Here is a 15542-nt window from a genome sequence, read left to right as displayed (position 1 = left end):
ATCTACATTTATACTCCGCAAGTCACCCAACGGTGTGTGGCGGAGGGCATTTTACGTGCCACTGTCATTACCTCCCTTTCCTGTCCCTAATGTTGTTCCCGAGACCAGTCAAAATTTTTAACTTCTAGGGCTCTTGTTTTGTGACTCGGATTTTAAAATCAAGATATAACATTGGATTCTTATTAAAGAGAAATGAAATTCATATTTTTCCTTTTACAGTTATTTTAGGCATTGAAGTAAAATTTACCGATTAGTCTTTTAAAGCAATGGCAAATTTCTCTCCCAGTCCTAAGCTTGTTGGCTCAGTCCCCCCCCCCCCCCCCCCCCCCCCTCCCTCCCCTCCCCCTCCGTGCCATCTCAACATTGCACTAAGAAGCAAATAAAGAAAAATGCACACAGTAAGCTACTGATTTAGAGTAAAATAAATGAGACTGGGCACATGAATTTGAGATAAAATGGATCAATGGAAAAGGCCATGAATTAGTTTGCCAGAAAGTCGTAAATGGGTGAATTAGTTTGCATAATGAAAGTGGAAATTTTGGAAGCATTTACAGTTCCACACACTGAAGTACCTGGAGCAAAATTTATCATATGCTCCCTCCTTTGACTGTGCAGTACTCATAACTGGGAGCTCATTGTCTCCATATTTGCATCATGTAAGTAATGTGGTATATCATAAGTGGCCAGAGTCACTGCTAACATTTGACTCCCGATAAGCATAATAAATATGCTGACCAGAAGCTGCCTGAAAAATGTAAATTAATGTTGTATATTTGGGATACATTTTGTGTGTTAATGACGAACATAAGAACGTGTGTATAATTAAAAGCGTCTTTTTAATGAGACACAGAAAAGTATCCTTGGTGAAACTGAAGCATGTGCAGTGAAAGCCAGAAATATAAATCCCATATTCAGAAGCCGTTTTAAGAGGATAATCAGTTTCATTTTGTTACTTAAAAAAGATTGCTGCACAAATATAGGTTATATAGGGATAAAGATGAGAAAGTGCACATTATAGTTCCACTCAGAAACAACAAGAAAATGTGTCCATCTGACATTCCTTCACATATGCTTGTTGAGAAAAAAATCCTAGAGGCGTTGAACATTAACAGTTACATTTGATGGGCAACAATGGCATTCTGTGAGCAAGAGTAACAAGATTATTGGTATCCACACTTTATACAGCTTTCTGCCTTATAAAATGAAAATTACTTTTGGATGCTTTTGTTTATAGATCAGCATAATTCTGGCTATGTTGCTTGTGATACCTAAATTTATGAAGCAAATGAATGCTTCCAAAAAAAAAATGTAAATAAATACAACACTAAAAAAAGAGAATGTTTTAACTCTTGTTACTAGACTAATATGCGATTTAGTACCAGAATGGAGTGCACCACTGCTGAAGATTTGTTTCACAGTCGAAATATTGTGTCTCATTCCAAGGAAAGTCAGTATGGTAAAGATTTGAAAAATTCTGTAGAAAATATAGTTTTTGTCCAACTGGAAATTTTTTCATTTGCTAATGAAGATTTAGATTATGAGAGGTTTTGCTGGCCTCGCCACAGCAGTTCATCGAACATTAGTGGTGTTAATCAATATTCCCTTGGATTTTGCAGCTGAAATTTTTTAATAGTGTGTTATTATTACCTATTGAACACAAACTTTGTGGTGGATGTTTATGTAAATCACTTTGAAAGTGTAGGGAGCCATCACAGTCTCCTACTTATATTGTTTGCTAGATGCAATATATGTCTGTACTTTCTCGGCGACACATTAGTTGCTTAGAGTTATTTTTTTTTTTTTTCTGATATCAATTTTGCAACAGCTTAATAAATATTTGTCTGAGTTTGAAGCACTAGTTTATTTAGATTATGAATTGTGATAGTCTGTGAACATCAGTGATTATTTCAGAAATGCAGATTTCTTGTTCATAGTGATATAGCATTATAGGTCTGTGTAACATGCCTCACATTTATTCCTGCATTAACCACAAGCTATTGATTTTTATATAAATTTCATAAGGCAAGTTAAAGATGTCCTTTGCCCAAAGTTTGACTTGGACATCACAGTGCTTTTGTAGTCAGGGTTCTATTGGAGGTGTTATGTCCTTGCCTTCCTACAATTTTTGAACTGACTTATCCAGATGGTTATAAGGAATGTCTGTTTAATGTGGAGATGAACCATGGTAAAACATGGTAATTTTCATGTATGCATATCATTGTCAGGGGTGAAAGGAACAATGCGTGGCAAAAAAAATTAGGACCAACTGTAGATTGAACTACAGCTTTTTTGTAGTTTGACACCCAGCAAGCTACTGAGTTAAATTTAATATCTGGATCTTTGGATTTGTAGGTTTGGCGCCACATAAAATTCCACAGTCACACCTAATGAACATTGCATGTGATTCCTCCCCCCCCCCCCCCCCTCCTAGTTTGGTAGGCATTTTTACACTTGACTAATCACAGCACTAGTACCATCCAACCCTACAGAGCAATGTGGTATGCAAGTAACCTGCTTTGCTATTTAGACTCGGTAAAAGAGTTCAGTGGCACTGTGCTGAAGAGATTCATTGTTGCTTATCAGTATCAATGGAAATGTCTGAACAAACAAGATTGCAAGTATTGGACATGTTTGGCCAGAACTGCGATTCTTCATCCGGTGGGCACTAGGAAATACTGTTTATTTGTAGAGGAACTTTCTTCTGTTGCAGCTCATAGTTCTGTTAGAATTGATAGAAGAGTGAAATACCAGAAGACTGGCTACTTCAAGCAAATGGTAGATGCTGGAATGCAAGTTTGGTGATTTCACATCTTGGATCAGGTGCTGAGTTCCATACACATTTTTCACATTTTGCCAGAACTGTGCGACACTGAGAATTTGAAGCATTTTCATTTTGAAAGATAGTATCTTTGCTAAGAAACATCATTTGTATCATATGATGCACTTGGTCTCCAAAAATTTTTACACAAGCTTCAGCGTAGTGAATCCTTTAAGGGTAACAATAGGAACACTGGTACTGGCTGAAATTGTGTCCCACAGCTTTCTAATGTCACATGAATGTTCAAGACCAGGAAGTTTAATCTAATCGTTTTCTGCTTTGGCACTGTCAGAGAGGTGTAGCAGAGAGCAGTTCCATCTAATTAGTGAAGTTCTACTAACAGGAGATATGGACCTTTTTTTTACATATTGTGTTGAGCAAGAACCAAGATTATTACTGATATGTACAGTAAACAAATGTTTAAAAGCCTAACGTAATTAGAATTTTTGTAGATCGTACACTAATATATTCAGTGCACTTCCACTTTTATTTCTGATAGTTTGTTTGGACTCTTGCTCATCACCTTCTATAATTTTCATTCTTTTCGAAAAAAATGTACTTACTGTTGAATTTATCACAAAGGTAATGGTGTTTTTTAGTCGTCAGTCGTCTGACTTGCTTGATGTGACCTGCCATGAATTCCTCTCCCCTTCATCTAAAGGGTAGCACTTGCACAATATGACCTCAGTTATTTGTTGAATATATTCCAATCTCTCTATTCCCCTACAGTTCTTATTCTCCACAACTCAATTTAGTACCTGGAAGTTATTCCCTGATGTCGTACACACGTTCTGTCATCTTGTCTCTTCTTCTTGTCAGTGTTTCCCATATGTTCCTTTCTTTGCGGATTCTCCGGAGAACTTCCTCATTCTTTATCATATCAGTCCACCTAATTTTAAATATTCCTCTGCAGCATTACATCTTAAACACTTCGGTTCTTCTCTGTTCTAGTTTTCCCCTACTCCATGACTCACTATCACACGATGCTGTACTCCAAACATATATTCTCAGGATTTTCTTCCTTAATTTATGGCCGATGTTTGATGCTAGTATTCTTTTTTTGGCCCTGTTTGTGCTGGTCTGCTTTTTATGTCATCCTTGCTTTGCCTGTCATGGGTTTTTTGTTTCCAAGTTAGCAGAATTCTTTAATTTCGTGTACTTTGTGCTCATCAATGTTGATGTTACACTTCTCGCTGTTCTTATTTCTGCTACTTCATTACATTCATCTTTGTTTGGTTTACTCTTGATCTATATTCTGTACTTGGTCAGACTGTTCATTCTGTTAAACATGTCCCTCGGTTCTTCTTCACTTTCATTGAGAATAGCAGTGTCATCAGTAAATCTTATGACTGATATTGTTTCATCCTGTCTTTTAATCCATTCTGGAACCTTTCTCTTCTTTCCGTCATTGCTCCTTCCATGTGTTGATTAAACAGTAGGGGCAAAAGACTGCAGCCTTGTCTTGCAACATTTTTTACTCCAAGCACTTTGTTGTTGGTCTTCCACTCTTAGTGTTTCCTTTTGGTTCTTGTAATAGTATTAAAAAAATATTCAGAGATGATAAATTGGTAAGTCAGTGTTCTTTATGTTGTGTAATAATTTGAGTTTCAGATTTATTCCGTTGTTCTTGTTTCAGATGTGCGAATCCTACTGAATAATGACAATTTGCTGAAGGAGGGTGCGTCTGTGTAAGTAACAGTCATTTTGTCTTGGCAAATTGCAAGTAGATGTTCCACTAGATAGTTTATCTTTTTCATTAATTTATGCTGGAAGCAGAAAAATTTGTCATTGGAATTCTGGGTGCTGATGCATAGTGAAATTCTGCTGTTTGCAAAAGAACAGCTTTCTTTATTGTGCAGTTGGTTGTGCTGTTAATATTGATTTGTAAAAGGTACCCATAATGACAGATCATGGAAAATGAATTTTTCCTACTTATTATTTACATATCAGGGACCACCAAGAATTCACCATGTGTGCAAAGCTCTGTCGCCTGGCTGGGCACTTACCACACCACACTGCCTAAGGAAAGTGATGCATTCAGTTGACAGTGCAGTCATGCAAGGAAGGGTGGATGTCTTTCCTGCAGCTTGGTTTTTCATATTTCCTATTTCTCTGCAACATAGGTGACAAACAAAACTAATTTTCAATATTAATTCTTTTTGGCACTCTAAATGCATAATTAAATTTTTATCTGGTACAAACTGTTGTGTTACAGACAGGTGCAGACAATTTCACAGATTTTTGTCACTCAGGTTGCCACATAATCCTGATGGATCTAGTTTCATAATAAAAAAAAAGTCTTTAGCCACATATTGTACAACATCTGCACCCTCATTTCCCAAGGAAAACAACTTTGAACTCCTGAACAGTTTTAAACTAAAAGAATTTGTCTTATAAACTAGGTTGGTGATTCTTCTGGAAAACCTGGAATTCTCAGGGAATTACATTTTACCGGGAAAAATTGAGGAAATCTCAGGAAATTTCAGGAAACTGCATTTTTAACCTAGCATTGAAAATTAATTTTATTGAGTTCTGTAAATCACAAATTTTAAAATGCTAAATAAGTTAATGCTAAATAAGTTCATTATTGTGGTATGCTACCATCCCCCCCCCCCCCCCTGCTTCGTACTAGCCATCAATTTATCAGGAACTTCTTGACACCATCTTCCTCCTCACACCTGGAAGTCTTAGTTGTTTAAATAGCCACCTCGTAAACGGGAATAAGAGTGCAAATCAGTCAGTTCCGTCTGCACAAGCACAGGGATACTTTCAACCGAAAAGACAAATGGCCTCTCAAACAGCTTGGAAACTGATACAAAGTTTGCAGTGTCCTCAAAATGTTTGGAAACTGTTGTAATTCCTTCACCGCCTAAACAGATTCTTCAGAAGTTGCATTTTCTGTAATGCCAGTGAGCGTAAAATATTTTTTATCAGAATTTGTTCCTTCCAAAACACAATTTTCTTTTTAAATGCATGTCTATCAAATCAGAAAGAAGTTGTTTCCCACCTTCTGTTGGCTTACTGTGAGCAGCTTGTAGCAAAGTCTACTTTGAGAGATCTGCAATCCATTCAGGATGCTTTAATTTTCATTCCTGCTTTCCTTTTTCTTTAAAAAATTCAACAATATGGTTTTAAAATGAATTATTACGGGCATGCCCCCTTGACTTATTCATTGTACTTTGCAGTAATTTGTAAGTTTCTTTTCATCCAATTCCATCAAAAACTGTTGCAACTGACAGTGGAATAATGCCTGTTCCTTCAGAATATTTACTATTTGTACTACGAATTTAATCACATGCTTCATGCCTGCAACTTGAAGTACGGAACAATGAATCCTGTATAACTGGTCGATCATTGTAAGTTTTTGCCATTTCATCATCAACTGAACCTGTAAGCTATTTCTGAAGCGTGTTACTATATCATTCAGTAACAAATATGCACTATCTGTCAACTACACAACTGCATAATAGAAATTGAGAATTCTCATCCCTTTCTACTGTGATTTCCATTCATTTTTGAAAGCTTTTGACAGTAGATCACTAGACTTGCCTAATTTTGTGCAAACAGCTGTTGGACCTGTGAATTCCTTTATACCCAGAATATATAGCGAAGGATAAACAGCACTGGCACTGCAATTCAGCTGAACTGAAGGAAGTCGTGCCAACCGATAAATGCTGCACCACACTGCTAAATGAAATGTCACACTGTACAGAGTAGTTCTGAGAAGGATCGGGCAAAATGGAGATGACCAAGCCAGAGACTGTATGCATGCATACAGTTTTGCATGCCATGGCTGACTCAACCATAAATGAAGAACAGAAAAAGTTTTTATTACCCTATAACTCCACTAATCTCTCAGAAACTTTGTACTCCAGGTTACATTTTTACAACTTTTTTTTCCATTTTATGTATGTATCACAGTTTTATCATTGTTTATGCAGTTGGATCCCAACAAGAGAATGTTCTCGGTTGTTCTGCTGTTTTTCCCTAATAAGGTTTTCAAAGTGTGTCTTCGAGAACAATTTACAAATTGTGATGCAGCGTTACATGGCATTTTGATGGCACTGGAGAGGATTCACAGACATCACCGTACAAGGTTACTTGTCTGTTCTGACTTGCTTAGTGCTCTACAAGCACTTCACCAAATGTATCCAGAAGTGCCAGCAGTGCCGCTGCAGGAGATAGAGCAGTGTCTACAGATACCAGTCATGCATAATTTCTTTCGGGCTCGTTTCTCCAATAGCAGTCATTTTGCAGAAACTGGGGAAAAACGTAAGGGCCTCCTCTGATGGAAATTCCGTGACATATTTGCATTTTGAAGGATCTCATGAGATGTTCCACCTCGCCATTAGATTGTGGATGTACCGCAAGTGCCATGATGTGGCGGATACCATTGTGTGAGCAAAAATCTTCAAAGCACTAAGTCAAAAATTGAGGACCATTGTCTGAAACCACTGAACAAGGTAAGAAGGCAACACACTACACATTTCATCAAAAGACAGTGAGGCCAGTTCTGACAAAGGGGCTAATTGACACAACTGGTACATACAATGAGGAATCCGTGATAAAAACAAAGCCTTAAAATTTTCTTTGCCTGTCACCCAAAATGCAACGAAGTCCTGGCAGAGCTATTCTTCATAATCCTCCCAATCATCGTCAGTGTCATATGGCACAGACCTGAGACAGTGGAGGCTGAACAGTTAATGTAGCCACGAGAAGGGATTGAAGTACCATCTCCGTGAATAAGTTACACAAAAAATCGGTCACTGAAGTTGAGTACATGAAAGTTGTACTTACCGCCACTTTTGTTCTGACTCTGAACACAATCATAAGAAACCAACTATTTATTAACAGGAGCTGGTACATGGTTATATAAGAAGCATTTGCTATCCATGTCCGCTTGCTATCCGCTGTGGGCGATAGAAGCGCCAGACCAACGTTGGCGGCCTGTGGTGGAGGCCTGAAGCATCCAACTGTTGCACTACTCCAAGCGTTCATATGGACACGTGCCATGGTTGTGGTGGGAGCTGTTCTGTAATGTGCGGGTTACTACAATAGCAAGTTGTAATTTTTTGTGTGTAAGTGTTGTAATTTTTTTATATGTAAAAGTTCTGGACAGTGCTTAGGATGTTGGCTTAACAATGTATGTCACAACATCCTATGTAATTCACTTTTTATCACTTTGTTATGGTATATTGTTGCAACTTTAGAGCTGGATTTTAGTTTTTCTTTCTCTTTCATTACCGAAAGTGGTGAGCACAATTATCTTTTAATGAGTTTTCTGGGAGATGGGTGGAACCAATTAACTTGATTCACATCTCTTAGGTTTTTTCTCCAGTTCTTAACTAAAAGTTGGTAAATGTAACTATTAAATATAGTATGTAGTATAGAGCCTCACTTGTATATTACAGTTTACCAATGGCCAGTTTTGGATGGCAAACATACATTATCGAGTTTCAATTAGTGATGGTGCTACCACTTTGCCACGTGAGTGAGGCAATGAGACTGCTTTTAACTGATTGTCTGCAGCCATTTGTTTTTCTAATTACAATTGCAAATCCTTATTCTTTAAGATCCAGCACGACACTCTGTGGCCTTAGTGAAAATACAAGCAACAAGACATGGTCCAACCATACCTGATAACACACTCGTGTTTTCTCTTATTTTCATTATCATTTTAATTTGAATTGGAACTTTAGTATCAGTAATGTATTCTTCATAAAATCTGCATTAAGTATGTTGGCTTATACTGTGCTATTTTCATTCTTTCTTTCTCCTTTCAGTGCATTTGCTCATTACAACAAGGATCAGCTGACACCAGTGAAAATAGAAGGATCTGAACAGGCAGTCCTTATTACTGAACATAATGACCTTGGTTCTTCAAGATTTTATGATCCTAGATCAAGACAGAGTTTCAGATATGATCACTTGAGAAAAGAAGCATCAGACTATCAGGTAATTATATATAAATACATCCCCTCTGTTTTTCTCGTCCATCTTCCCCTACACCTTCTCCTCCACTTGCCCTTTTCTTCTCTCTATAAGTTGGAGAGCCTGTTCCCCAGCCCACCTCTAGCACTTATAACCTAATCACTACAACTTATTCAACTTATTGCTAACAATGTTACCCTGTTTGTAACAGTGTCACAAGATTCTTGGATAGCACCTTATTGGTTTAAGGAAATAGTGTATTGATTCAAAAACTGATAAAATATTCAGTGCATGCTTTAGAAATTAATATAAGAGAGGACTATTTTAATTATAGCTATTTGTGAGATATTTTTCTAATTACTCATAATCTCGGCCTTCATTTTCGGTATAATTATAAAACATAATGTGATTTTGTACTGAAACACTACATTGAAGCAATGCTTTGTGGCAGAGGATGTTCCTTGAAAAGTAGTAGTGAATATTTTTTTCCCTGTGTGTAAGGTAAAAAAATCCAATAAAGTTGTCATTAATTGTGACTAGAGTAACACCTTGTAGAGGCATTGTAATCCATTATTTTTATCACATTGTTATGATCGTGAAATGATATTTTAGTTAAGGTGTGAATGGGGAACTGATCCACAGTTTGTGTCAAACGTGATCTGAATTATATTACCTTAATTTTTGTCCAGAAAGTTTGTATGACAATACTATAACATTCCAATTACTGATAAATGGAATGTCCTCAGTCTTCTTATGAACATACCAAGCTAGGTGTTGCCAGTGGTTAGCATACTGGCCTCATATTCAGGAGGATGCTGGTTCAAATCCAAGTCTGCCCATCCTGATTTCGGTTTTCCACGATTTCCCTAAATCGATTAAGGCAAATGCTGGAATTGTTCCTGTGAAAGGGCACAGCCAAATTGCTTCCTCCTCCTCAACCAGTGTGAGCTTGTACTGTTTCTCCAGTGACTGTGTTGTCATTTGTCATTAAACACTAATCTTCTTCCTCTTTTGAATAAAGTGGGTGTAATTTAAGTAAAATAATAGATAAAGCAGTAACAAATCATGTAGGAAGTTGGACAAAAAATTTGTTAAATTCTCTCACTGTTGTCTAATTTCTGTAAATAAAAAAGATGAAATGTGGTATACCTCAACATTGCAAAAGAAAATGCTGTACACAATATAAATCTTAGTCATTGTGGATAAAATACATATAGAAGTATTTGATCAGAGGCAAAAGCAAGTCCAACAATGTTAAGGTGCTACAGCAATTTGTATGTGAAAGTTAATAAACTACTTTAATGGGCCACAAAGTTCGTCTCTTTGAATACTATAACATGATTTCAGAAGCAGATAACACAAAAAAGTAACTTCAGAAGGAAAGATAATTTTCTTCTGTATTCTTGGAAACCTAAGATATTTAACTTCTGCCACTTTAAATGCTTTAAAACAGAGATATTGTAAGTAGCAAGCTTAAGTCTCTTCTATCATTTTTCAGGTTTTGCTGTATTCTACGATGATTATGAAACCAGTTGTAAACATTTATTAATACTTCATACTTTTACTTTTGAAGCATTGGGAACCAGATGCTGTATCTGAACCTTGGAGAGCGGCCTTGGATGCAGAGTTCAGCCACTACATTGCCAGCCATTATAAACACGGTGTATGTAGTGTTTTCGGCAAAAGTGATGGTGATGAAATTACACTCACAGCTTGTATAGAAGATCATCAGTTCCAGCCCAAAAATTACTGGTGTGTAACCATTATTTCAATTGGAATGAGGTCATGCACACAATTATGGTAGAGTAACTTACATTTTATTAGAGATGAGCAAGAATAGAAGTGATCTCGATTTATTCTGTGTTCTTAGTTTAATTAGCTTTGAGGCTGTTGTCCCCAAATCTTAAAATAGTCACATTGCTGTATGTTTCCAAATACAGCTGATGTATGAAAGTTGTCTCATATTGCGCTAACCTGAATTGATCAGCATCTTTGTCATTTGTACTTCCATTTTGTGTGTGTGTGTGTGTGTGTGGGGGGGGGGGGGGGGGGGATAGAAGGCTGGTCAGCTCATTCTGCAGGTCTCTTCTGGAAGGACTATTTTCTCGCCCCCTATATGTTGACATTATTATTTACAAAATAAATAAGTGAAATAAAAACTGCTAATATACACAGAGCTGACAAAGGTCATGGGATAGTGATATGCACATACACAGACGGTGGTAGTATCATGTACAAGGTATGAAAGGGCAGTGCTTTAGTGGAGCTGTAATTTGTACTCGGGCGATTTATGTGAAAAGGTTTCCGATGTGATTGTGACCGAATAGTGCGAATTAACAGACTCTGAACGTGAAATGGTGGTTGGAGCTAGACACATTGGACTTTCCTTTTGAGAAGCAGTTAGGGAATTCAGTATTCTAAGAACCGCAGGATCAAGATTGTGCCAAGAATACCAAATTTCAGGGATTACTTCTCACCAAGTACAATGCAGTGGGCAATGGCCTTCACTTAACAACCAAGAGCAGTGGCATTTGTGTAGAGTTGTCAGTGCTAACATACAGTCAAAACTGTGTGAAATGACCGCAGAAATCAATGTGGGTTGTACAACGAATGTATGCATTAGGACAGTGTAGTGAAATTTGGTGTCTGTGGGTTATGGCAGCAGATGACTGACACAAGTGCCTTTGCTAACAGCACAACATTGCCGACAGCGTGTCTCCTGGGCTTGTGACCAAGTTGCGCAAACCCTAGATGACTGGGAAACTGTCGCATAGTCAGATAAGTCCTTATCTCAGTTGGTAAGAGCTGATGGTAAGGTTTCATTGTGGTGGTGGAGACCCCTTGAAGCCATGGATCCGAGTTTTGAACAAGGCACTGTGCAAGCTTGTGGTGGCAGCTCCAGAATGGTGTGGGCTGTGTTTACATGGAATGGGCTGGAGCCTCTGGTCCAACTGAACTTACCATCGACTGGAAATGGTTGGGTTCAGCTGGTTGGAGACGATTTGCAGCCATTCATGGACTTCATGTTTGCAGACAATGATGGAATTTATATTGATGTCAATGCACAATGTCACTGGGCAAAAATTATTGGCCATTGGTTTGAAGAACATTCTGGACAATTTGAGTGAATGATTTGGCCACCCACTGAACATTTATGGGACATAATTGAGAGGTCAATTTATGCACAAAATCCTGCATGAGCAATGTTTTCCCAATTATGGATGGCTATAGAGGCAGCATGGCTAGACATTTCTGCAGGGGACTTACGACAAATTGTTGAGGCCATGCCGTGTCAATTTGCTACACCAGGCGAAAGGAGATCCATCACGATATTAGTAGGTATGTTATGATTGCTGTTGCCTCAGTGTATGCCTGTCTCCGTCTCAGTATTATTTCTTTTGAAGAAAGACTTCTTTGCACAGTTCAGTGAATACCCATATTCAGCAAGGACACTAATAACCATATTGTTATGTGCCGTAATACCACCACCGCCACCTACTTAATTAAATTTTTAACAAAAATATTTTGTGTAAAAAAATAGGTCTTGGAATGTTAATGTGCCAGTGTAATTTAAATTACTATGATGAAAGATATAAACCAGGCCAATAAAAATTACTCTCTCCAGTGTGTTTATCAGCCCTCGTATCTGAAAGTAAAAAGGGTTACATCCAATTTATTTTTAGAGATGTAGAAATGGGTGAAATATTGTTTGTTATTAATTTGTGAAAGAAAATCCAGAAATGTGGTAACCAGTTGGCTGGTGTCAATATTATTGGTTGCATTTTCATAAAATGACAAAAATATTGAAACATTGTCTGAGGGATTTTAATTTTTTCCACAACTGTGTAAAGCAGGCCGTTCCAGCACTGCCATATCAGGCACAAGCACCCGCGAGTGCCTTTCAGCTCACCTGCGGGCAGGCACTGGTTGTGTAGGCAAGCCACTAAACAGCCAAATTGCATGCTTTCTGCGCATTCGTGATCTGCTTGACCGTTGCTGACCACCTGTGCTCGGTCAACAGACTATGATCACCTATGCTACAAGGCCCATCTGCATGCAATGATATGTCTGCGCAGATATCTGTGTTGACAATAAATCGCTGCAAATGTTGTGTGTCCACACAACACAAATTTTTATCTACTGCTCATGTCACCCATCAGTCTATGAAGGAAATTTCAGTAGCAAGGACTAAACTCTGAAATGTTTAATGGAAGAAATTCTGTTAAGGCTTGTGTTCACAACCCATGGTCCAAAAAAAGTATACAAAATATAAGAAACAGAAAATGGTCCAGGCAGTGGCTGCTGAACCAAAAGTAGTTTTCATGCAGAAGTTTTCTTGGCAAGTTGCAAGGCAAACCCAGCGACTACACAGAAAAATTCTTATATGAGAGAGTAATTCCCCCAAGTGAATGGCTAGTGGTTACATTAAGATTCCTGGAAGTAGGAAGAAGCTGCAAGGATCTAGAATTTTCTACAGCAATTTCAAAGTGAGAATTGAGTGAAATCTTACCCAACACATGTGAAGCTGTTTACGCCTTCCACGAGGAGAATTTCATGAACCCAAATGAAGTACCTCAATTCTGAGAGTTTTAAACATGTTTGAAACTAAGTATATTCTCAGATATTATTGTTGTGGGCAACAAATTGTTGGATAGTTTCTTTCATGAGTCAGAACTTTGTTCAATGCCTCAATTCCACCAGGAACTTGTTATATGCTTTTGCACCAAAGTATAAAACTCCATTTCAAATTGTAGACAGTGATTCATAGTCTGTCTGGAAAGTTCTGCTGCTAGGGTTGTGGTAATGAATTCTACATGTCACCTCTAATTCATTCTTGTTACGAACCACGCGGTACATTAGAAGTAAACCAAGTACCGTAAAGGCACTGTTGCAAGACTTTCCATTATCAGCTTAACACAATATTCTGACTATACTCTTCTTTAGAATAAATAGGACCTTTTGTTTTTTGTATACAGTTGCATAATGTGATACATTGTAAGTGCAAAGCAAGCAAAATTGAGAATTTTGGTTAAGTTATCAACATGTTATGCCATCTCTGTTTCATGAAATGATTACTATCGTTATCATCACTCAGAAAGCAGAGGTAAAAGTATCACAAACTTGGTCTATATATTTCATTGTTCCCAGTTTGATTGAATAGATTTTGTTACTTGGCAGTGAACAGTCCACAGCTGCACACACGCACCCCCCCCCCCCCTCCCCCCCACCCCTTTCCGCTGTAGTGTCAGCTGCTAGTAATTTCTCTTTTAAATGAATTATAAGCATCTGCCTTCTTATCTGGATTGCTATATTCCTTGCTCTTAGTTTCCCACAAACATGTGTGACACCAACAACAAATTCAGCAATGAACTCCCTAGAGCACTGACATGTATCTGTCTTTTAAAATTCATTGTGCCCAGAGACAAAAGAAACAATAGACTGAACAAACAGCTGAGGCAAATAAGTTTTGAATCTCAGATTTGCAGCAAACTCATGTCCACATAGTAAGATTTGTCTGTGCAGATGAGGTTGGTGCTCACAGATTTGAGCACTTTTGCTCACACATCCAGCTTGGTCTTCCAGATTTGCACACATCTTCTGTCCAAATGCAACTATCTGTCTCTGCAGAAGTGGTGTGCACAAACAGCAGTTCGTCGCTGTACCTGGGAAGATGTCTCCCGCAGTCAGAGACGAAATGTCAGGGTCTAGTTTTATACATCGACCACGGCCTATCAGCCCGGAAGTTTTAAGTGAAGATCTTTGTGTGTGAAGACTGATGCAAGACTGCCTGCATGTCAGTTGTTTGCCCATCCCTACCCACCCCAAGTCCATGACCACCCGGCTGCCCTCGGCGAGCAATCTGAAACAGATCAGTGTAGACTATTTCATAGTAACAGAGATGGCATAATGAGAAATTTGAGTGGCATTTTGAATGTAATTCTATTGCTATAACAAGTAATACATTTTATAATGTGTAGCATTAACAGCAACCATTAATTGTAATAATCTGGAAATTATTTCAGGAATGGACGGTGGCGATCACAGTGGTCAGTCACATTTACCTCTGGTACAGCAGAGTTACGTGGCCTGCTGAAAGTACAGGTGCATTATTATGAAGATGGGAATGTTCAACTAGTTAGTTCCAAGGATGTCAAGGAATCCCTCATAATTAGTGTGAGTGTAATTTTTTTACCACCATTGCTTGTAGGTTGTCCAATTCTGTATGTAATAAACAGTCATGGGTGTCACCGGCACTAATTTATTTGGGGAGAGGGGGGCAAGACTCAGTAGATGGGATATAGATCACAAGGGAATCCAAACGGGAGATCCTCTTTGGGGGGGGGGGGGGGGGGGGAAGTAGGAAAATTAGGACCTAAAATCCCATTTTGGAGCATTCATACTGCTTCAGACCATATATTAGAATGGCAGTTTCTACTCTTACAGCAAAACAATTTAAGCCTAGATTAAAAGGTATTTTATGAGTACTGAGTGTAAAAGTAACAGATGAAGACCTCTACATTTTAAATACTGCATTAGTTTGATAATTAAAACCAGTTTAAAAAATTGAAAACAATCTGCCAGTAAAAAGAATATATTTCATTGTTTGAAGTACTTCTAAAACGTGGAGAACCCTGGAAACCTATTGCCTTACAAGAATACCTTACAGACATTAACATTCCATAGTTTTCCTTCACTGAGTAATATGTGCAAAGCCACTACACGTATATTGCTAGTTTATAATAAACCTGTTTGTAGGAAAGAATCAGAAATATAACATGTAGTGAACATAATT

General features: G+C 37.9%; 1 protein-coding gene across 1 annotated transcript in view; it reads left to right on the top strand.

Moving 5' to 3' along the window:
• LOC124555174 (F-actin-capping protein subunit alpha) overlaps positions 1-15542 on the top strand; it is a 43243-nt gene that overhangs the window by 12903 nt on the left and 14798 nt on the right. Inside the window, exons 3-6 of the mRNA XM_047129000.1 lie at positions 4455-4506; positions 8602-8773; positions 10323-10501; positions 14773-14923. Coding sequence (XP_046984956.1) covers positions 4455-4506; positions 8602-8773; positions 10323-10501; positions 14773-14923 — 554 coding nt within the window. The remainder of the gene's footprint in view (positions 1-4454; positions 4507-8601; positions 8774-10322; positions 10502-14772; positions 14924-15542) is intronic.

The sequence above is a fragment of the Schistocerca americana genome, chromosome X, assembly GCF_021461395.2.
Source record: "Schistocerca americana isolate TAMUIC-IGC-003095 chromosome X, iqSchAmer2.1, whole genome shotgun sequence".
Lineage (NCBI taxonomy): Eukaryota > Metazoa > Arthropoda > Insecta > Orthoptera > Acrididae > Schistocerca > Schistocerca americana.
This window is presented reverse-complemented; position numbering and strand designations above follow the sequence as displayed.